Genomic DNA, 24,755 nt, shown 5'->3' on the forward strand with positions numbered 1-24,755 from the left:
GTGCCCCAAGTAGTAAGCCCCTTTAGTGACCCCAGTAGTAAACCCCAGTGGTCCCCCTAGTAATGCCCGGTGTAGTAAGCCCCAGTAGTGCCCCCTGTAGTAATGCCCCCAGTAATGCCAGTAATGCCCCCGGTAGTGCCAGTAATGCCCCCCAGTAGTGCCACCTGTAGTACTGCCCACCTGTAGTAAACCCCAGTATTGCCCCCAGTAATGCCCCCTGTAGTAATCCCCAGTAGTGCCCCCAGCAATGCCCCCTTAGTAAACCCCAGTAGTGCCCCCTGTAGTGAGCCCCAGTAGTGCCCCCTGTAGTAAGCCCCAGTAGTGTCCCCCTGTAGTAAGCCCCAGTATTGCCCCCAGTAATCCCCCCTGTAGTAAGCCCCAGTAGTGCCCCCTGTAGTGAGCCCCAGTAGTGCCCCCTGTAGTAAGCCCCAGTAGTGCCCCCTGTAGTAAGCCCCAGTAATGTCCCCTGTAGTAAGCCCCAGTAGTGCCCCCTTAGTAAGCCCCAGTAGTGCCCCCTGTAGTAAGCCCCAGTAGTGCCCCCAGTAATTCCCCCTGTAGTAAGCCCCAGTAATGCCCCCTGTAGTAAGCCCCAGTAATGCCCCCTGTAGTGAGCACCCACCCGCGCGCACGCACACACACAAAAAACAAAACAATACTTACCTTGAACCCTGCTCCAGTGCTGCTGCCGTCCGTCCCCGGCGCCCGCTTCTCGGAACTATGGGAGTGACGTCATGACATAACTCTCATAGTGCATTGCGGGACATGACAGCCAGAGCTCAGGAGTGAGCTCCGGCTGCCGCTGGTGCCGCGGGGGGGAGGGGAGAGAGAAGGAGCCGGGCACCCGCTGGTAACACACTCAGGGATCGCCGGGCATATGGAGGGTGCAGGGGGTGCGACCCCACTCCCTGCACCGCCCGTAGTTACGCCAATGGAGGTGGAGCTCCGATCAGCGGCGCTACTTCTCCATGCAGTGCCCGGAACGGCTGGGGGACAATGAAGCCAGGTGCTCCCTTCAGGGCTGGCGCCCAGTGGCAAATGACTCCATTGTCTCCAGGAGTTCCGCCACTGGACGTATAGCATGTAACAATACATCGCACCATCATACGGCGGATTGTGCAGTGTGTACGGCGCAAGCGATGTATCATTGTATCACTCACTGCATTGCTGGGATGCACCATAGTATGGTGTGTACTAGGGGTGAGCGGGTTCGGATTTCTGAAATCCGAACCCCCCCGAGCCCCCCCGATCCGAGTCCGATCCGAATCAGGCTCGACTTTTCCCGCCTGACTCGGATCTGAAATCGAGGCAAAACGTCATCATCCCGCCTTCCGAGTCTCGCGGGTTTTGGATCCTATATAAGGTACCCACGTCGGCGCCATTTTCTCACTCGGCTGTGGACAGTGAAGAGGGAGGGTGGGAGTTAGGGCTGTGTAGTGTAGTGTAGTGTAGTGCTGCTGTTGTCCACTACTTCAAAGTCCATAGGGGCTGGCTGTGTTGTGCTGTGCTGCTGTTGTTAATAGGGGCTGTGTCCACTACTTCAAAGTCCATAGGGGCTGGCTGGACTGTGTTGTGCAGTCAGTTCTCCATAGGGGCTGTGTCCACTCCAAAGTCCTGTGCAGTGTCCCAGTCCTAAAGGAGCGCTGCAGTGTTGTCCAGGGGGTGCTCTGTCCATCAGGGGTGCTCCCCCCAAGTGCTAAAAAAATAATATATTTTCTGTGTTTGTGAATTGTGTGCGCAGTAGCCGCACGTGCATCAACAAAGTAGTGCCAAGCGTGCGCCTGTGTCATAAGTAAAGGGCCGGCTGGCTTGACCGTTAAGGGTGCTGTAACCCCCGAAAGTACACTCCAGTCCAAACCAAAAAAAAAATTATTTTCTGTGTTTGTGAATTGTGTGCGCAGTAGCCGCACATGCATCAACAAAGTAGTGCCAAGCGTGCGCCTGTGTCATAAGTAAAGGGCCGGCTGGCTTGACCGTTAAGGGTGCTGTAACCCCCGAAAGTACACTCCAGTCCAAACCAAAAAAAAAATTATTTTCTGTGTTTGTGAATTGTGTGCGCAGTAGCCGCACGTGCATCAACAAAGTAGTGCCAAGCGTGCGCCTGTGTCATAAGTAAAGGGCCGGCTGGCTTGACCGTTAAGGGTGCTGTAACCCCCGAAAGTACACTCCAGTCCAAACCAAAAAAAAAATTATTTTCTGTGTTTGTGAATTGTGTGCGCAGTAGCCGCACGTGCATCAACAAAGTAGTGCCAAGCGTGCGCCTGTGTCATAAGTAAAGGGCCAGCTGGCTTGACCGTTAAGGGTGCTGTAACCCCCGAAAGTACACTCCAGTCCAAACCAAAAAAAAAATTATTTTCTGTGTTTGTGAATTGTGTGCGCAGTAGCCGCACGTGCATCAACAAAGTAGTGCCAAGCGTGCGCCTGTGTCATAAGTAAAGGGCCGGCTGGCTTGACCGTTAAGGGTGCTGTAACCCCCGAAAGTACACTCCAGTCCAAACCAAAAAAAAAATTATTTTCTGTGTTTGTGAATTGTGTGCGCAGTAGCCGCACGTGCATCAACAAAGTAGTGCCAAGCGTGCGCCTGTGTCATAAGTAAAGGGCCGGCTGGCTTGACCGTTAAGGGTGCTGTAACCCCCGAAAGTACACTCCAGTCCAAACCAAAAAAAAAATTATTTTCTGTGTTTGTGAATTGTGTGCGCAGTAGCCGCACGTGCATCAACAAAGTAGTGCCAAGCGTGCGCCTGTGTCATAAGTAAAGGGCCGGCTGGCTTGACCGTTAAGGGTGCTGTAACCCCCGAAAGTACACTCCAGTCCAAACCAAAAAAAAAATTATTTTCTGTGTTTGTGAATTGTGTGCGCAGTAGCCGCACGTGCATCAACAAAGTAGTGCCAAGCGTGCGCCTGTGTCATAAGTAAAGGGCCGGCTGGCTTGACCGTTAAGGGTGCTGTAACCCCCGAAAGTACACTCCAGTCCAAACCAAAAAAAAAATTATTTTCTGTGTTTGTGAATTGTGTGCGCAGTAGCCGCACGTGCATCAACAAAGTAGTGCCAAGCGTGCGCCTGTGTCATAAGTAAAGGGCCAGCTGGCTTGACCGTTAAGGGTGCTGTAACCCCCGAAAGTACACTCCAGTCCAAACCAAAAAAAAAATTATTTTCTGTGTTTGTGAATTGTGTGCGCAGTAGCCGCACGTGCATCAACAAAGTAGTGCCAAGCGTGCGCCTGTGTCATAAGTAAAGGGCCGGCTGGCTTGACCGTTAAGGGTGCTGTAACCCCCGAAAGTACACTCCAGTCCAAACCAAAAAAAAAATTATTTTCTGTGTTTGTGAATTGTGTGCGCAGTAGCCGCACGTGCATCAACAAAGTAGTGCCAAGCGTGCGCCTGTGTCATAAGTAAAGGGCCGGCTGGCTTGACCGTTAAGGGTGCTGTAACCCCCGAAAGTACACTCCAGTCCAAACCAAAAAAAAAATTATTTTCTGTGTTTGTGAATTGTGTGCGCAGTAGCCGCACGTGCATCAACAAAGTAGTGCCAAGCGTGCGCCTGTGTCATAAGTAAAGGGCCGGCTGGCTTGACCGTTAAGGGTGCTGTAACCCCCGAAAGTACACTCCAGTCCAAACCAAAAAAAAAATTATTTTCTGTGTTTGTGAATTGTGTGCGCAGTAGCCGCACGTGCATCAACAAAGTAGTGCCAAGCGTGCGCCTGTGTCATAAGTAAAGGGCCGGCTGGCTTGACCGTTAAGGGTGCTGTAACCCCCGAAAGTACACTCCAGTCCAAACCAAAAAAAAAATTATTTTCTGTGTTTGTGAATTGTGTGCACTGTGGCTGCACGTGCATCAACAAAGGAGCAGCGCCAAGCGTGCGCCTGTGTCCCATAAGTAAAGAGCCGGCTGGCTCATTTCTTAAAGGGTGGTGTAACCCACAAAGTGCACTACTCTCCAGCAAAAATAAAATAATATTTTCTGTGTTTGTGTGCGCTTTAGCCGCACGTATATATATCAATATAACATAAATGGAGGACCAAACTTTCTCCGATAAAAATAAAATAGGGAAAGATCAAGAACCACTTCCTCCTAGTGCTGTTGCTGCTGCTGGGAGTTGTTCATCATCCCAGAGAGGAAGTAGGAACATCACTACTTTTACTAAACAATTGACCCTCCAACAGTCCCTAGCGATGAGGATGAAGTACGACAGCAGTCATCCTGAAGCAAAACGTATAACTGAGGCCTTGACTGCTATGTTGGTGTTAGACGTGCGTCCGGTATCCGACATTAGTGCAGTGGGATTTAGACAATTGATGGAGGTAGTGTGTCCTCGGTTCCAAATCCCGTCTAGATTCCACCTGCATCCTCAAAGCAGCAGCGACAAGCGTGCGTCTGTCTGTTAAAGGGTGGTGACACCCTCAAAGTGTGCTACACAAACAATTAAAATATTGTTCTTTTTTTTTCTGTCTTTATGAATTGTGTGGGCTGTAGCCGCACCTGCATCCTTAAAGCAGCAGTGACAAGCGTGCGTCTGTCTGTTAAAGGGTGGTGACACCCTCAAAGTGTGCTACACAAACAATTAAAATATTGTTCTTTTTTTTTCTGTCTTTGTGAATTGTGTGGGCTGTAGCCGCACCTGCATCCTTAAAGCAGCAGCGACAAGCGTGCGTCTGTCTGTTAAAGGGTGGTGACACCCTCAAAGTGTGCTACACAAACAATTAAAATATTGTTCTTTTTTTTTTGGTCTTTGTGAAATGTGTGGGCTGTAGCCGCACCTGCATCCTTAAAGCAGCAGCGACAAGCGTGCGTCTGTCTGTTAAAGGGTGGTGACACCCTCAAAGTGTGCTACACAAACAATTAAAATATTGTTCTTTTTTTTTCTGTCTTTGTGAATTGTGTGGGCTGTAGCCGCACCTGCATCCTTAAAGCAGCAGCGACAAGCGTGCGTCTGTCTGTTAAAGGGTGGTGACACCCTCAAAGTGTGCTACACAAACAATTAAAATATTGTTCTTTTTTTTTTGGTCTTTGTGAAATGTGTGGGCTGTAGCCGCACCTGCATCCTTAAAGCAGCAGCGACAAGCGTGCGTCTGTCTGTTAAAGGGTGGCGACACCCTCAAAGTGTGCTACACAAACAATTAAAATATTGTTCTTTTTTTTTTGGTCTTTGTGAAATGTGTGGGCTGTAGCCGCACCTGCATCCTTAAAGCAGCAGCGACAAGCGTGCGTCTGTCTGTTAAAGGGTGGTGACACCCTCAAAGTGTGCTACACAAACAATAAAAATATTCTTCTTTTTTCTGTCTATGTGAATTGTGTGGGCTGTAGCCGCACCTGCATCCTTAAAGCAGCAGCGACAAGCGTGCGTCTGTCTGTTAAAGGGTGGTGACACCCTCAAAGTGTTCTACACAAACAATTAAAATATTGTTCTTTTTTTTTCGGTCTTTGTGAAATGTGTGGGCTGTAGCCGCACCTGCATCCTTAAAGCAGCAGCGACAAGCGTGCGTCTGTCTGTTAAAGGGTGGTGTAACTCTCAAAGTGTTCCAAAAAATAAAAAACTATTTTTTTAATGTGTTTGTGACTTGTGTGCGATGTAGCCACACTTGCATCCTCAAAGCAGCAGCGACAAGCGTGCGTCTGTCTGTTAAAGGGTGGTGACACCCTCAAAGTGTGCTACACAAACAATTAAAATATTGTTCTTTTTTTTTCTGTCTATGTGAATTGTGTGGGCTGTAGCCGCACCTGCATCCTTAAAGCAGCAGCGACAAGCGTGCGTCTGTCTGTTAAAGGGTGGTGACACCTCAAAGTGTTCTACACAAACAATTAAAATATTGTTCTTTTTTTTTTGGTCTTTGTGAAATGTGTGGGCTGTAGCCGCACCTGCATCCTTAAAGCAGCAGCGACAAGCGTGCGTCTGTCTGTTAAAGGGTGGTGACACCTCAAAGTGTTCTACACAAACAATTAAAATATTCTTCTTCTTTTTTCTGTCTTTGTGAATTGTATGGGCTGTAGCCGCACTTGCATCCTCAAAGCAGCAGCGACAAGCGTGCTTCTGTCTGTTAAAGGGTGGTGTAACCCTCAAAGTGTGCTCCACAAACAATAAAAATATTCTTTTTTTTTTCTGTCTTTGTGAATTGTGTGGGCTGTAGCCGCACTTGAATCCTCAAAGCAGCAGCGACAAGCGTGCGTCTGTCTGTTAAAGGATTACATCGGTGACAGCATCCAAGTAGGCATGTCAGACAGTCCGTACCTGTACTGGCAGGAAAAAGAAGCAATTTGGAGGTCCCTGTACAAACTGGCTCTATTTTACCTGAGTTGCCCCCCCTCCAGTGTGTACTCCGAAAGAGTGTTTAGTGCAGCCGGGAACCTTGTCAGCGAAAGGCGTAGGAGGTTGCTTCCACAAAATGTGGAGAAGATGATGTTCATAAAATGAATTATCAACTCTTCCAGGGAGACCAGCCTCCAGAACGTACAGAGGGACCTGTGGTTCCAGCAGGGACGAATTAATACTCTGTGAGGATGAGGATGTACACACTGAAGAGGGTGAGGAATCGGTGGATGAGGAGGATGAGGATGACATCTTGCCTCCGTAGAGCCAGTTTGTGCAGGGACAGATAAATTGCCAGCTTGTTTTGTGGGGGCCCAAACGAACCAATCATTTCAGCCACAGTTGTGTGGCAGACCCTGGCGCTGAAATGATTGGTTTGTTAAAGTGTGCATGTCCTGTTTATACAACATAAGGGTGGGTGGGAGGGCCCAAGGACAATTCCATCTTGCACCTCTTTTTTTTCTTTGCATTATGTACAGTTTGGGGCCTAGTTTTTCAATGCCATCCTGTCTGCCACTGCAGTTTCACGCCTAGATGGGTCACGTGTTTGTGCCGCCCACTTGTGTCGCTTAGCATAGTCATCCAGCTACCTCGGTGCAACCTTTTGGACATAAAAACACTATTGTGAGGTGTGAGGTATTCAGAATAGACTGGAAATGAGTGGAAATTAAGGTTATTGAGGTTAATAATAGCATAGGAGCAGAAAAACCTACAAATTCTGTGATTTTAGCTGTTTTTATGCTTTTTTTCAAAAAAATACAGATCCAAAACACAAAACCCAGAACCCAAAACACGCAAGGGTGGTTTTGGCAAAACCAATCCAGATCCAAAACACGAAGAAAGATCCAGATCCAAAACCAAAACACAAAACACGAAAAGTGGCCGGTGCACACCCCTAGTGTGTACCCAGCTTAACATTCTGGAGGTGAGTATATGATAAGTGTCTGTAGAGTAGCAAATAGTGGGTAAAATGGCAGCACAGTTGTAACTGGTAATGTTGTAAAAACAGTTTTCTAGAAAACTCTTTCGCCATTTATATTACAAGCTAAGATTTTTAGAGCTTGGCAAATTGGTACAGACCGCCGTTACTAGAGATAATGATGGGTACTGAGGAAGCCTGTGTTACTTACAGTAGCTTATCACTCCTGCATTAGGCATTTGTTAAATAGAAACTGTACTGAAACCAGTAGAAAGAGACTTTTGTTTCTGATTTTACCCTTAATAATTAGTCTTACTTTGCCATTGTGTATTGTTTTGTGTAATTACATTTGTAGAGCTGTTAGAAGTTATAATTTATTTTCCACATTTATTGCTATTATTGGGAAAGATTACTAGGGGTATATTTACTAAAGTTTGGGTTTTTAGAAGTGGAGATGTTGCCCTTAGCAACCGATCAGATTCCAACTATTATCTTCTATAAGGTGCTAAATAAATGATAAGTAGAATCTGATTGGTTGCTATGGGCATCATCTCCACTTCTAAAAACTCTCACTTTAGTAAATATGCCTCCTAGAGACTTCTATGACAACTGACAAAAATTATGCATCTGAAGCCATGGTTAGAAAACAATAAGTTAATACACTCGAATTGCACGTGGTAGAATGACATACCCAGCCCTTGGCTGACAGGGCATGCTGCGACAAGTGCGATGGCACTGGAAGCCTTTGGCTGGTATGCTGAGACTTGTAGTGTAACTGATCTCAGACGCATTATAAGATATGACCCTCGCAATAGTATCATAGATCCTAACCTGGTTAAGACGTACTCCAGTAATTTCTTTATCACAGTCCCTGCGTGCAGTTCTGCTGCTTATCATTCAGCCCCTCCTAGAAAGACCTACATTAATTTCTTAAACGTCCCCAGCATGACAGTGGTGGTGCTCCCTGTAGCTTAGAGCGTCAGCAGCAGCGCAAGCACACACCCTCCTCCTCCTCTCAGTCATAGCCCTCGAAGATGTAAAAGAAGCTGAGCTCTGCAGCGCAGGAAAGCACAGGCTGTACCGGCAGAGTACAAGGTAAGGAATGGACTGGAGTATAATAGGGAATAATGGGGCAGAGAAAGTGAGATAGGAAGCTTGCGATCTAGAGTTGTTTAATGCTAATTAGAGATGTTTGTGGTGACTGACACAGATAATACAGAAGAGATTGCTGGGCTGTTGTTACTAGTATAGCACATCCACTGTGACTGATCGACCGTCCGATATTCGCACACACAGCAGAGGTGGTAGTGCAGTGCAAAACAACACCGCAGAGTTTAGTTGTAAAGAGCAGATACAGGTGAATAGTTTTGTGCAGCACATTGTATAATACAGAGCTGTGACTGTACAGGAAGGCACACTGATTGCACAGTGGACAGCATCGCAGCCGAAGTTATTATATAGTACATAGTGGTGTCATAGATCGCATTGCGATCATTAATAAATGGGGGCCAGTGTAATATAATATAGCACAGTGCAGCGTTCCGGAGCTTGTTTGTGAGACACAGGATAGCACAGCACAGATGGTTGTGTAGAACAGAGCAGTGCAGTAGGAGTAGTGTCGTGCGGTACAGGGCAACTCTGCTGAGATGATTATATAGTACAGAGCAGCTGAGTGGTACAGTAGTTCAATGATACAAGGCAGAAGAAGAGGTGGTTGTATAGACAAGGACAGAACAGGAGTGGTAGTTTTATAGTTCAAGGTAGCACAACAGGTGATTGCGCAATAGAGGTTGATGTATGGTACAGAGCAGTGTAGCAGAGATGAGTGTGTAATATGAAGCAACATAAAAGAGGTGGTTGTATAGTACAAGGCAACACATCAAATATAAATGTATAGTACAGGACAGCAGTGAAGAGGGAGTTGTATAAGACAGCATAGAAGGGCTGGATGACAGTGCTGCAGAAGTGGCTGTATATAGCACTGGGCAGCAGTATAGCTGAGGTACAGTTGTTGAACACTTGTTCTAGATTATTCAATAGATGGGACGTTATGAGGCGCTTTTACAGTAGTGGGATGAAGAGATGGTTGTACAGGAGAAATATGGGTTTATAGTAGAGGGTACACGGGAAGCTGGGTGTAAAGGCGAAAACATTTGGATGTTCAGGAGAAGGGACATAAGAGGTGGTTGTGTAATAGACATTACACAGTATATAGGTGAGTGGTAGAGTAGGTACTGTGGAAGAGTTAGTTGTGCAGTGTACAGTAGTGGAGACATATGGGATGGTTCTACAGGAGATGATTGTACATGACGTATTACATGATATGAGGTGCTGTACAGCAGTCTAAATCAGTAGTTGTTTACTAGAGGGGGAATAATACATGTACAGTAGAACGAATGGAAAGGATGTTGTCCAATACATGGTACAGTAGAAGTTCCAGGCGAACTTGCAGATGAAGTTTCATATGTTGTACCTTAGGGATGGAAAATTATTGTATTTTACTGTAAAGAGGACATAAGGGCTAGTTGTATAGTTGAAGGGACAGATTAAATATTTGTATAGTTGACAGAGTGGACAGAGGTGGACTGGTTATAAAAATCCTTCACTCTTTTGGTCTATGTGACACTGCCCTCTAATGTCTAACTCTTATCTTTTTGGTGGCTCTTTCTCTGTCTCTTCTAATGATTCAACTACTCCGCCTCTTCTGCTACCCTTTTCTTCCCTCAAGGCCCAATTGTTCTCCCCTCCTTACTGTGTACTTACTGCCTTGGTGTGCTCAACAGCTCTTTTGGCTCCCATTATCATCTCTATTCTGATAATGCTCTATCTACCTCTCCAGGGCCAGCAACAGAAATCCTGAAGCCTGGCACACTGATGTTTTTGGGGCCTCCCATCCTTCCCCCGGAGGTTCAGGCCAGTCGGCCATTGGCTCATTACCCCTATGTCTCTCCAGTCTCATCCCCCTATCTCTCAAGTCTCATCCTCACCTATGTTGCTCAAGCCACCATCCCATCTCTCCATACTCATCCCTGCCTGTGTTGCACCAGCCCCATCCATGCCTGTGTATCTCCAGCCTCATCCCCCATGTCTCTCCAGCCTCATCCCTGTCTCTTCATCTCCAGCCTTCCATTTGTCTCACTTGTTTCTTAGTCTCCCCCTCACGTCTCTCAGCCTCGTTCCCCACCCTGTGTGTCTCATCCTCATTCCCTGCCCTTTATCTCTAATCCTCATTCCCCAATGTGTCTCCCAAATTCATTCCCTGCAGTGTATCTCAGCCTCTCTACCCCCCACCCCATGTCTCTCAGCTTCACACCCTCCCCCCTCTCCCCCCGTGTTTCTTAAGCCGGGTACACACTGGAGTGATATTGGGCCGATTTGCCGTGTTGTAGCAACAATGTAGGCGATGTAGCCTACATCGCTCGGTTTGTTCAAGCAATTGCGTGCTCCAGCGGTCGCTAACAGTGGTCGCTAGGATTGATTTGCTGCACATCAAACCTGATGATATCGCCAGCGACCTAAAGTAAGTTAATGACGGATGGAACAGTGAACGTTCTGTCATTTATTAGCTCGTTCAAATGTGGACGGGCAATTCCCGTTCAAGGACATTCGTTTCGATATTGGAGCGAATGCCCATCACACCAGTGTGTACCCATCTTTAGCCTCACCACCCCATGTCTCTCAACCTTACCCCCTCTTTGACTTTTGCCATAATCCTCTCCTCCCCCTGTATCGCTCAGCCCTGTCATCTTGTGTCTATCCAGCACATCAGCCTGTGTCTCCCCAGCCCTGTGTCTTCAGTACCTTCCCTCCCAGGTCACTTCATCTCCAGGTTCCCCCAACCTCAGTCCAATCCGTGTCTCTCCAGCCCAGCCCAGCCCACTTACCTCCTGCTGCCTGTTGAGGCTGCTGCTCCTCATTGTTGGCAGCACGGCTCCTCTTTAATCCAGCTTCATGCATGCCAGCACAAAATAATACTTTATTGTGCCAGCCTCATGCTTTTTCTGCCAGTACCTTGCTAAATACAGCTGTGGCACAGGCAGGTGGGACATATGAACTGGACTCCCAAGCTGGTTTAGTCTTTAAAATGATTGCCACTTTAAAATTATGAAGAGACTAGCATAAATCCCTGCAGCGGCTGAAGATTGAAAGCTATTACATTTAGCCCATGAATATAAATGAACCTTATTGCACCCAAAGCACATACTCCCAGTGGTTCTCTACCTACCAAACCCCTTCCCCCCCATTGTCTTTAACCAATTTAGTTGGTTTACGACTCTTTCCTCTTTATTTCTCTCTGACTGGCCTGAGTGCGTCCTGCGGGATCCAGGCTATTTTTTGGGCACCCCACTGTCATTGTGTGTAACACACTAGATACCAACTCATCAAACTCTAAAATGTTGCAACACACTGTAGGAGATCATTTCATATGACTCTCTGAATTTAAACTACTAGGATGTGTCAGAATACATTTAGGAGCAAGGGTTAAAAATGTAAGGGGTGCCCTTTTTATGGTCTGGTTTGTGTAGTCCTGTAACAGTTAAGGAGTGGAGGTTTGGGCTGAGTTACTGGTTTATAATGATTTTCTGGTTGGGAGGTCTCTTGCCTCTTTAGAAAGTATGCTTATTATGATTGTTGACTTTATTGTTTTATGGGAAAGAATGGTAACAGTGGCTGTCTTGTAGGTCTAAAGGTGCTCTCCCCACCAATACACAGGTTTAGACTGATTATACACTACTGAGGTCAGTGACACCACCGGGCATAGTGGCCTCTATGTGTATCATTGGCAGGAGAGATTGGATACCTTATATTGTTGGCTATGGGCTAGTAGTTGGCCCGCATATAAGCCTTTAATTGTTGGCTAAGGATTGGCAGTTGGCCTCCATCTAAACCCAAATTTGCTGACTGTAGGCTGGCAGTTGGTCTCCATCTAATCCTTAAATTGTTGGCTATGGGCTGGTAGTTGGCCTCCATCTAATCCTTGAGTTGTTGGTAATGGGCTGGAAGTTGACCCCATCTAAGCCTTCAATTGTTGGCGATGGGCTGGCAGTTAGCTCATATCTATCGCGGGCCATACATCAGATGGGTGGTCATGAAAATACAACATGTTAAAAATCCATGACTCACCTATATTTTGGGTCAGAGTCAGCGTATCGAGATTGTCCAACATGTTGGATTTTTGAGATCCCCCAAACCAGTCATCTGCAGAACAGAGATGTATGGGTCCCATAAGTCTTGAGTTGTTGGTGATGGGCTGGCAGTTGGCTTCCATCTCCACCTTTTATTGAATTATTTGGCAAGATGTTGATACTATGCACCGGTGTCAGCAACATATTTCTGGCAGTGGGAAAATTGCAAAAATCTTGAATATGGGAGCATAAATTCCCAGCCTCTCACGGCACAGTGCGGATGACACGCACATGCACACATAATCCATAGCAGAGCACCGGTGTCAGAGTGTCCCCCCAACCTCCACCCCCTTTCCCTGCCAATTGGACAATGAAGCCCGCGGGTAGGACAGCAGGACAGTGCCCAAAAAGCGGGACTGTCCAAATGAAATTGGAATGGTTGGAGGCAGGGCTTTAACTAGGGTGGTGCTATCTGTGCCATGGCACAGGGCACCGCAGGGCAGGGGGCGCTATTCGGGCCTGTCAATTTTCTGTTTATTATCATTCTCACTTGTAGCTTCCTCTTAATTTTATCCCCAGCACCTCCTGGCCTCCCCTATCTCTTCCCTAGCCCTTCCCCATGAGGCCATGCCCCTTTTTTGAGTGCATTATGTCCCTATTTGAAAAATAGGGAGTGCGCCAATGATCTTTCTGGCACAGGGCACCAAAAAAGTCTAGTTACAACTCTGGTTGGAGGGTATGCAATCTGTAACACACCATCTTTTTATGTCCAAATTATGGTAATTTGGTTTAGGAAGAGCAGTGGAATTCAACCTGTCAGTCTCCATCTACAAAAGGCTAGCAAAAAAGGAATGCTGAGACCTGTAGTTATACTGTAGTCACAGATCCACAGATCGCTCAACTGTGCTAAACAAAGACTATAAATTAAATCTGTTTCTGTTTACGGTAGACTGGATAAAGAGCATTACATAATTCCACTGGGATTCAAAGTTCAATTTAATTATTCCATACTGTGTTAAATGGTATAATTTAATCGGGATGTTAATCAGTATATAATAGGTGCAATGAATATTTAATTCTTGATTGTTTTGACAGATGAGGCCAACATCACATATGTTGAAGTCATTTATGAAAGTGAAAAACATATGGAATTGTAGAACTTTTCTATACGCGCAAATGCTTCTGTTTGCCTGCCTAGCGCATTTATAGTATTATTATTATTATTATTTCTTTATATAGCATCACAAAATTCCTCAGTACTTTTACAGTGAAGAAATAGAGCATAGTACAGAAACAAAGAAAGCAAAATGCAGGAAATTCGGGAACCATAAATGCAAATAAAGAGATAGAACATGAAACTGTATGTACACTAAATGGCCAAAATTGTGGATAAATCTTCCAAATTATGTGTTAGGCCATTTCAGCCACACTCATTACTAGCAGGTGTATAAAATTAAGCATACGCAAGCTTAATAGAGAGAGCTCAGTGACTTTCAACAAGGCTTTGTCATGGAATGCCATTTGTTAAACCAATTACATTGACTTGTAGTCCTGAAAGAGCTGTCCCGGTCAGCTGTACAGATATGCACTCATACACTGTGGTTTCAGTCGCGCCAAACAGCCCCTCACGGCACACCTGGTCCTGGATGATTTGGCCCGTGAGGGGGATGGGTGAGGAAGATAAAAAAATGGACATTGGGGTTCAGATGGGCTGTCACTATATATATATATATATATATATATATATATATATATAAAAGTAGCTGCAGGTGGCATCTCTAATGGTGAGAAGGGACTCCAAGATTGTATAGTCCTCGTTCATATACATGTTAAATCCATTTTAATTCTTAAATTTTTTCCTTATTGCATTTTTTATTCTCAACATGTATTTCTTTCCCCTATTGCAGAGGTTCCCAAATTTTTGAATCACGGCGCCCTAGAGTATCTGCATTGTTTTCACGGCACCCCTAAGGCAAACGTTTATTATTGAGACATTCAGAAAAAAATTTAGTACAGTGGAGTAAATTGTGCCTACCCGTCATCCTTAGGGTCAGTTATATAGTGATGGACAGGTTTGAGCTTCTTTTTAACCACATATTTACATTACATTGACCATAAATAATTTGATTTGGTGTTGGACCACCAACCTGAGGCACCCCTGCAAGTGTCCTGAGGCACCCCAGGGCGCCACGGCACACAGTTTGGGAACCACTACTCTATTGTAAGGCACTGTATGCAGCATATAACACCAATTAATTTTATACACACATATGTAATGTTTATGTCTGATGCCTCCAGTTCTTTCTGTGCACAGCTTATGCAATCTAAAAATAATTATCTTGTATGAGACTTTTTATCTTGTCTGATTTTGTTTCTTTCAGAGACCGCTCAGTTTATCACCCCAAGGACACTAAGACATAGCTGACACTTCCCAGCAGCTCAGCATATTTTACACTTTGAAAACTCTCATAGAATTTATACATTTTTGGAAATGTCTGACATGAACAACAGGGGATTGGATACTGGTAACTTTGGGTTAATATAAATCTAGAAACTGGAACATGTGCGAAACCATGAACTGTGGAGTCATAACCTTATTTTTTCATCTACCCATTAACAAGATTTGAAGCAGAAAGCCATGGAGAATGTGTCATTGTTAAGTCCTCTAAACTCATCCTGCGGTCCCACACATCTTGCTAACAGTGCGGAGTTTAGCATTATACTCCCTGTCATCTACTCAGTGATCTGTGCCGTGGGACTGACAGGAAACACCGCTGTCATTTATGTAATTCTCAAAGCCCCGAAGATGAAGACCGTCACCAACCTCTTCATCCTGAACCTGGCGATTGCTGACGATTTGTTTACTCTTGTTCTTCCCATCAACATTGCAGAGATCGTGCAACGCTCGTGGAACTTTGGGGTTGTCATCTGTAAAGTTATCTTGTCTATAGATCTCTATAACATCTTTTCCAGTATATTTTTCTTGACAGTTATGAGCATAGACCGGTATCTAGTAGTTCTGGCTACCGTGAGGTCCAAAAGGATGCCCTATCGCACTTACCGAGCAGCAAAAATCATAAGTGTTCTGGTTTGGGTCTTAGTCATTGTCATTGTGCTGCCTTTCACCATTTTTGCTGATGTTTACATGGACAACTTGGAGTTTAAGAGCTGTGGATTGAATTTCCCTAAACCGGAAAAGTTATGGTTCAAGGCAAGTCGCATCTATACCTTGTTGTTGGGATTTGCAATCCCAGTCTCAACCATCTGTGTCCTGTACATGGTCATGTTATACAGACTACGGAGCATGAGGTTAAATTCCAATGGAAAGGCTTTGGACAAGGCTAAGAAAAGAGTGACTTTTATGGTCTTTGTTGTCGTAGCGGTTTGTCTTCTCTGCTGGACTCCATATCATTTTGCCACCATTGTGTCACTCACCACAGATTTGCGTGAGACTTCATTGGTTATTGGCATCTCCTACTTCTTTACAAGTTTGAGCTATGCCAACTCTTGCCTCAACCCATTCCTATATGCCTTCCTAGACGATAGCTTCAGGAAGAGCTTTAAGAAACTGCTCGAGTGCAGAACAACTTGAGGGACAATGTGGTCAAGTTCTACAGTGAAGGTAACCAGCCATAGTACAGCATCAAGTCCCTCCTGGCCACTGACCCTGGTGACTGTTATAGCAAAATACAGTTTTGGAAGGGACAATATAGGGTGGAGATCAATGGCATAGATTATTTCATGGTCTGATATTAGGTGAGACCAGAACACAGATTTCACTGGTGATCGTTATTATTACATTGTAGAGAGTTCCATGCTTTTACCTGTGAGGAGACAGCAATATGACTATTTAAAAGCTCCAATTGTTGCACAGAAGTCACAAACTTATTACACATCTTGTAGCGTCAACAACTATGTTCAAACAAATTTGCTTAGCACAACACAATTTCAGTAGTTGTCACCTCAAGTCACCAAATAAAATCTTTTTACATTACAAAAAGTTTCGTTTTCTTTTCTTGTAATCCAGGAATAAGATTTTGAGTTGGTGTATGAGAAGGGATCGGTATGAATGACCGCCGGACCTATGTCTGGCAGTTCAAATCCCGACGCCAGAATGCCGGCAGCAGTGAAGATCCCGACAGGTAATTAAGGTAAGTATTGTTTAATAACAGACAGCAAACCAATTATACAGATCATATATACACTATGACATCCACAGCATACTTTGCTCCTGAAGTATAACTAACCCTCTACCCCCCTAACCCTCCCTTAGGGGTGCCTAACCCTAACCTCTGTCCCTAGTGCCTAACCCCCCCCCATAAGTGCCTAAACCTAACCCCCCCATCCCCGCAGCCTAAACCTAACCCTCCTGGGGGGTGCCTAACCCCCCCTTTCCCTAGCCTAACCCTCCAGGAGGGGTGCCTAACCCTAAGTCCCCCCAGGGAGCCCCTAACCTAAACCTCCCCCCAAGCCCACCACCCGGCTTACCTTCGTTCGGTATGCCAGGCGTCGGGCTCCCGGTGTAGGGTTAATGATAGGCGTCGGGATATTGACACCTATCATTAGTCCCCTGTCGGGATTGCTCAGTCGGGAAGGCGGCGGTAGGCATTTCGACCATCGGCTTCCAGACTGCATACCGTATAGGAATGCAAATGCTTGTGGACTACTGGATGTGACTCATCTCTGGGCATGCATATTGATAGCATGAGTGTATGCTCACAGTATATCAATAATTGTGTATTTTCTAAAGTGATTGGTTGACTTGAACAAACAATTACATTTTAGCTTGCACAGAAAATAAAGAAACACATTTATTACTACAGTACAGTTTATTTATAAAGGGACGCTCTATCAGAGCCAAAATCACTCCCACTGACATCACTAGTGATGTCAGTGGGCCGGCTTCAGATGGTAGGCGTTCCCATGGGAACGCCTCCGTCTGGCAGGCACGCCCACCAAAGGGGGCGTGCTGTCAATCAACATCGACAGCACACCCCCTTTGGTGCAAGACCCGGAGCGATGGAGAGCCCGGAGCGTCGCCGGGTCTCGCGCATGCGCACGACAGAGCTCCCTCCGTCGTGTGCATGCGCAGTGGGGGAACATCGACCCGCTTGCGAGCGTACTGCCGCTCACGAGCGGGTCTGAATGACCCCCCTTAGTCAGGGGTTGAACTCATGACCCTAGTTCTCTGCAGTAGTAATTGCTTACCACTATTCCACCGTGCTGCCCATTAACAAATCTACAACAAAATAACATGATGTTGTCCATTGGCCCACTGACCCTAGGAAGAACATTTAGTAAGGAGAATATCTGTTTCTATGATAATCAAGGGTAAAATCTAAAATTCAGTTTTCACTAACCTAGTACGAGGGTGTGTACTCTATTAACCCTTACAAATCTTTCAACACACAATGTAGTGAAATCACTACGCTTCCTGGCACTAGTATTATATAATAAATCTAATTAATACCTGCCGCAAATAATTAGGGTCTGCTTAGGGCCCTACATACAATCTCAAGGAAAAAGAAACTTAAAAACAGTAATACCTGCATTTTTATTATATTGTTATAAATTAATATTTATTCTCAATAAATCAATGTTTGCTCTCTAGTATTGAAAAGGAGGCTTGTTAAATTATATCAATATTAGTATTTATTGAAAACACAAACATATGTTAAAAACAAAAACAATTCACACATGTAGCAGCAATATTCACATGTGACATAGTACAGCCATGGCCAAAAGTTGAGAATGACACAAGTATTGGTTTTCACAAAGTTTGCTGCTTCGGTGTTTTTAGATTTTTTTGTCAGATGTTACTATGGTATACTGAAGTAAAATTACAAGCATTTCATATGTGTCAAAGGCTTTTATTGACAATTACATTAAGTTTATGCAAAGGGTCAATATTTGCAGTGTTGACCCTTCTTTTTCAAGACCTCTGCAACTCGCCCTGGCATGCTGTCAATCAACTTCTGGGCCACATACTGACTGATGGCCGCCCATTCTTGCCTAATCAATGCTTGGAGTTTGTCAGAATATGTGGGTTTTTGTCTGTCCGCCCGCTTCTTGAGGATTGACCACAAGTTCTCAATGGGATTAAGGTCTGGAGAGTTTCCTGGCCATGGGCGCAATATTTCAATGTTTTGTTCCCCGAGCCACTTAGTTATCACTTTTCCCTTATGGCAAGGTGCTCCATCATGCTGGAAAATACATTGTTCGTCACCAAACTGTTCTTGGATGGTTGGGAGAAGTTGCTCTTGAAGGATGTTTTGGTACCATTCTTTATTCATGGCTGTGTTCTTAGGCTAAATTGTGAGTGAGCCCACTCCTTTGGCTGAGAAGCAACCCCACACATGAATGGTCTCAGGATGAATATACCATTTGATCGCCATCTATTGTTTTGATATAACAGGTGTTTCATTCTATGGGAATTATTTCCCACTCTAACTGGAAAATATCAACCATCTAAGAACAACAGACACCTGGCTCTTATAAATGTATGTCTAATGCTCTTACCTTACTTGTCCTAGATAAGGTGAGTTGACATCTGTAAGAATTATTTTAACACCACACAAGTTGAAAAAACATAGGGCCTGATTCAGAGATGTACACTAATGCAATCACAGCTGCGATCACGTACGCAGCCGGTGTGAGAAAATATGCAATCAGACACCGGCATATGTATTGACACAGAAACCCAGTGTCAATCGGAAATCCACTTTATCTGTGTACAGAATGGCAGAAGCAGGCTACGACAACATCCGGGAAACACCTACGTTTTTTGCCGCCACTCCCCATTGTCTCCCTCAAACGGCCCCTAACTGTCAATCACTTTGTGAATGGAAAGTCACTGCGAGCAACTACGATAACGCACCTTGCAGCATGCACAGTGACTCCGATGCATGCACAGATGGCCGATAATCGCTCTAATGTGTGAGCATTGGAATAGTGTACATCTCTGCATCAGGTCAGAGTACACTAATGATCTCCCCCTCTATTTCATATCATCACATTGAGAACTTCTTGAACAATCACTGAGGAGTTCACCACGACCATCAGCTGCCCTAGCAGCAACCGCAAACAGTGCCTGCAAACAAAAATGTCATTTATTTTGTACAATTGCTAGATGCTATCATGCTAAGATGGCTTTCATCAAATGCACAACTCACATCTCCCTTATGATGCCTCTTGATAAAATGCTTTATGACCATGATGCTTTGTGGGCTATTGCAAAATGACACATGTCCTTTAGAGAATTGTACTACACTCCAAAATTAAGCCCTTGAGCTTGTAAATGCTACATGGAGGGTTTTTTTATTGTACTTGCACACGTCCACTCATAAAGGAAGGATGATTTCTGCTGTGATCCATGACTGGTTTTCCCCGGTATTCACATCCACTTACAGTATTGTCATACAGTACTTGTGCTATATGCCACACATATTGTTATAAGCCTGAAAAGATTTATAAGACTTTAGTCTAGACCAGAGGTTCCCAAACTTTTTTGAATCACAGCGCCCTAGAGTAACAGCATTGTTTTCACGGCACCCCTAAACCAAACATTTGTTATTGAGAAATTCTGAAATTTTTTTACAAAGTAATAAAGATAAATATATTGTGATTACCTGCCATCCTTAGGGTCAGTTATGTGGTGTTGGAGCTTCTGTTTGTCTACATATTTAAATTACATTGACCATAAATAATTTGATTTGGTGCTGGACCACCACCCTGAGGCACCCCTGCAAGTGTCCTGAGGCACCCCAGGGTGCCATGGCACACAGTTTGGGAACCACTGGTCTAGACACAAAACAATCTACAAAGCTGTCATCTTATTAAGGGCGGGATGTATCCTGCATCGTAATGTATCGCGCAATCTGATACATCCCGCCGCTCAGTGTCGGACTGGGTTATGAAGGGCCCACCAGGGAAAGCAGGGGTAGGGGCCAATGCTTAATCGGCGCTTGGCTAACCAATAGACAAATCTTGTTGTACTGTAGTTCTATAGAAAGGAACAAAGCCCCCTAGTTTGCGCATATTTAGGTTACCGGGCTATTAATCATTAGGGGTCCAATAGGACCCCCCCAATATTTAGCAAACTCCGAAAACTGAAAGTGTTCGGAGTTTGCTGCCGAGAACAAGCGCCATCTTCAGACGGTGCTTGTTCTCAGATCTCCACTCCTTCATATGGGAAGGAGTTCCGGGGATGTGAAGAGGGATCCAAGTGGATCCCTCCACCGTCTCCTCACTCCCTCCCAGCGGCTTTGCGCATGCGTTACCTGAGGTCACGCATGCATAGCCGGGGCGACGGGGAGCAGGTAAGTAACGCAGCTACAGAAGTAGCTGCGATACTTTCCATGGGGACAACTGCTTTTCGGAGCAGTTGTCCCCTCACCGGAGCAATGATGAATTGCTCCGGTGTCACGCTTCCCCCACTGCGAGTTGGATACTTAAGCACTTAAGTATCCCTCACAGCGACTTCATCATTGGAGGCCATACGGCCTTTGATGATGTTTAGGTCCCTGTGATACAAAAGCCTACACTATTTGCTTTAAATAGCTGAATGCTAACAAAGAACTTACTCCAAAGTTTTAGTGTCTGTTTAATGGAATTAAATAACTATTTGAGAACTGGCTGCGTGTAATATAAACTATAAGGACTTAATTCAAGAACCCAATTCAAGGTTCTTACACTTACAAAGCCCTCACCCAATCCTCTCCCATTTACATCTCTGACCTCATCTCCCTTCACTCTCCTGCCGGTCCACTTCGTTCAACAAATGCATGTCACCTCTCATGCCAACTGATTATTTCCTCCCACTCTCACCTTCAAAATTGCTCCCTACCTCTGGAACTCTCTCCCACTCCCTTTCAGACTCTCCACCTCTCTACAAATCTTCAAACAGGCTCTCAAGACCCACAACTTCATCAAGGCCCGTCAGTTCTCATCCTAACCCACCACTACATGCTCTTTCCTCCCTGTCTACCCCATCTGTGTCCAGGCCCGGCAACAGGGGGGGCAAAGGGGACACTTGAACTGGGCCCCGAGATTCTAAAGGGCCCCAAACCCTCAGGATTTTGGGAGCCCAGTTCATGTGTCCCCCTTGCCTCTGCAGACTACCTGCTGTGTAAGCAGGCACCCGGCACGACGATTGATGCTAGAGATCCTCTGGACTAGTCCCGGCAACTTCAGCAGAGTGGAAGAGGATCCTACCTTGCTGTTATCATCCCGGTAAATACAGGATCTAGCTCTTCCCTTCCGACACAGGGAGGCTGGATCGGCGCAGCGTGTGTGACGTCATGATGTCGCACCGTTGAATCAGTCCAAGGAGCCGCAGTGTGGGACCCGCCAGAGAAGACTGAAGAAGAGTACAGTCAAGTGCAGCAGGTAAGTGTTGGTCGGGTGGTGGGGAGTTACAGATGAAGGGGTGGCAGACACGGGCTGGGGGAGATGTGACAGGAGCTTGGGAAGAGGGGGAGATGTGACAAGGGCTGGGGGAGAGGGGGAGATGTGACAAGATCTGGAGAAGAGGGGGAGATGTGACAAGGGATGGGGAGAATGGGAGATGTGGCAAGGGCTGGGGGAGAGGGGGAGATGTGACAAGGGCTGGGGGAGATGTGACAAGAGCTGGGGAAGAGGGGGAGATGTGACAAGGGCTGAGGGAGAGGGGGAGATGTGACAAAGGCTGGGGAGAGGGGGAGATGTGACAAGGGCTGAGGGGAAGATGTGACAAGGGCTGGGGGAGAGGGGGAGATGTGACAAGAGCTGGGAAAGGGGGGATGTGACAAGGGATGGGGAGAGGGGGAGATGTGACAAGGGCTGGGGGAGAGGGGGAGATGTGACAAGAGCTGGGAAAGGGGGGATGTGACAAGGGATGGGGAGAGGGGGAGATGTGACAAGGGATGGGGAAGAGAAGATGTGACAAGGGATGGGGGAGAGGGAGATGTGGCAAGGGCTGGGGGAGAGGTGGAGATGTGACGAGGGATGGGGAGAGGGGGAAATGTGACAAGGGCTGGAGGAGTGGGGGAGATGTGACAAGGGCTGGGCGAGAGGGGGAGATGTGACAAGGGCTGGGGGAGAGGGGGAGATGTGACAAGGGCTGGGGGAGAAGGGGAGATGTGACACAGGGCCTGGGGAAGAGGGGTGTGTGACGCAGGGCCTGGGGAAGAGGGGTGTGTGACGCAGGGTCTGGAGAAGAGGGGTGTGTGACAGACACAGGGGCCAGGGGAAGAGGGGGGTGACAGACACAGGGTCTGGGGAAGAGGGGTGTGTGACAGACATGGTCTGGGGAAGAGGGGTGTGTACAAAAAACACAAAATACCCACACAGAGATAAAGATTATTATTTACATTTTTCTCGATCCTTCCTTATATAATATTATCCATGTATCTATGGAGGTGCACCCTGGAATAAATAATGTGAACACAGAACAAAAATAAAAACAAAATTCCTTAAGTGGGGCTCTCACGGATCAAGATTCTTGTAAATGAAAATCGTATCTAAACTGACATAGGGATGAAAATCATAAGAATAAAGTGACGTGAATAATTATTGAAATAAAATATAACTTTTATTGTTAATTATTAAAATACTGCGAAATATGATACATTTAATAAATAAAATTGTGTGACCACTGTAAATGTTGTTTGATGGAAAAGTCTTATAGAATCCACGTTATATGGCTATGTAGCTCGTCATGAATTCCGACTAATAGGGTGTCTGTATACTAGGGGACATACCGCCCTTGTTTCTGACAAATAATCAAGATATATCTTATTAGTGAGATACCAAATTCCAAGTAAAAAGCAGCTTGGATCTTGGATCGCTCAATAATAAACAATCTAATTCTTAGTGAATCAAAGACTGCAATGGAATATAATTATCTCCCATTTTTCATGTCAAGAATAAACGTTATATATTATAGGCGCCCCTTACAATATGTTTATTCAATGGGACTGGTCAATCATAAGACACCTTTCTAAGATTCCGGGAGGTATCTCACTTAATCCTGTGTGTTCAAAACAATATAATATAACACAGTTGTAATATAGTCCTCTTGTCAGTGTCTGGAGAGTAAAGATACTATCTGCCCAAATCTAGCCACGTGTGGGTCATATGTACAATGATCCCCCTATTGTGCTCCTGATAAGAGCTGTAGAAGCCATTTTGGAATAAGAATCCATTTTGTATGCCATGTATGCATGGAGGGTGGGTGCACAGGACAGGATGGAGTTAATTCATTGTACAGACCCTGTTATAAGTGCACAGAAAAGCATATGTACATAAATAGTAAGGTATGTGATTCCAATGTTTAAACAGAGCCATAGTCTCACTGCAGATATGAATACCATGTGTTAGACGGAATCTATAAATGTGGCCTGCCCTGCTGAATAAACGCAGAGATATGGAGATGCTTGTGGTGCATACAGTTGTGTCCCATGTCTTATTCTCTACACACATGAACATATGTAGCCTTTAGCAAACAAGACTCTGAGGGTGACCAATAAAGAACTAATTCGCTGGCCATAGCTAGTGAGGAGAATTCACAACATGGAGATTACCACTGAGATGCCCAGCAGTGTTGACTACCACAGGACAGAGCATGTGAGATCGTGCTCTGGGGACAGAGTTGCCAGGACACTTTCCCGGGTGAGTAAACACAAATGTGCTGGTCTCCTGGTAGCTGTGTCCTCATTGCAGTTGATGTTCTGTCCTGCTGGAATCAATCCTTGGGTAATTATTGGTCACCCTAAAGGTGTCATTTAAACATGTTATAATCTGTTATATGTTCAGTGAATGATAGGTGAATGTTTAAAGTCTTGTTTGTCTGTTTGTTATGTACCAAACCTGTCCTAATTGTGATTTTAGAGTAACTTTGATTTAGCCACTGATTTAACTTTAGAAGAGAGCCCTACACAGTGATTTGTTTATGAAATAGAATAATGCCATGAAATTCCATTAGATCTAGAAAGGTACGCCAGATGGGTACAAGGATTGTATACATTTACAGAAATGAGTTTTCAATTATTAGTGTCTGAAAGAACAGAAAGGGAGAGAGACCTGTCAGGCAGTGTGTTCAGAAATAGGAGGAACGTTACATCCAGTCAATAGTGTTAATAACTGAGGCAGGAAAAGTCAGTGTGTGGATGTGCCTATAGATAAACTTTCTATATTATTCTTGTGCACGAGAATAGTAACCTCTAATAAGAGGGGGGACCATTAGGTCTGATTTTAGTCATAAGGGACTTTGACTAAGCTAGACAAGGGAATGTTCTAGCAAAGCTTTATGGGAATCATAAAGCAGGATATTTGATGAATGTTTAAAAAGGCTGACACCCCAGATACTGACTGGTTTAAACCTCACAAAATGAGATATGAGAAGCAGAAGCAGAGGTTAATAAATATAAC

At 45.3% G+C, this 24,755-nt stretch overlaps 1 protein-coding gene across 1 annotated transcript; it reads left to right on the top strand.

Annotated features, from left to right (window-relative positions):
* The first annotated feature begins 8,292 nt into the window (after nucleotides 1-8,292).
* Nucleotides 8,293-16,283, top strand: NPBWR2 (neuropeptides B and W receptor 2). Its single transcript, XM_088467122.1, has 2 exons — nucleotides 8,293-8,316; nucleotides 14,729-16,283. Exon 2 carries the CDS (start codon nucleotides 14,986-14,988, stop codon nucleotides 15,937-15,939), a length of 954 nt encoding a protein of 317 aa, XP_088323248.1. The 5' UTR covers nucleotides 8,293-8,316; nucleotides 14,729-14,985; the 3' UTR covers nucleotides 15,940-16,283.
* The last annotated feature ends 8,472 nt before the right edge of the window (nucleotides 16,284-24,755 follow it).

This window comes from Taudactylus pleione, unplaced genomic scaffold (assembly GCF_031769625.1).
Source record: "Taudactylus pleione unplaced genomic scaffold, aTauple2 ptg000069l, whole genome shotgun sequence".
Lineage (NCBI taxonomy): Eukaryota > Metazoa > Chordata > Amphibia > Anura > Myobatrachidae > Taudactylus > Taudactylus pleione.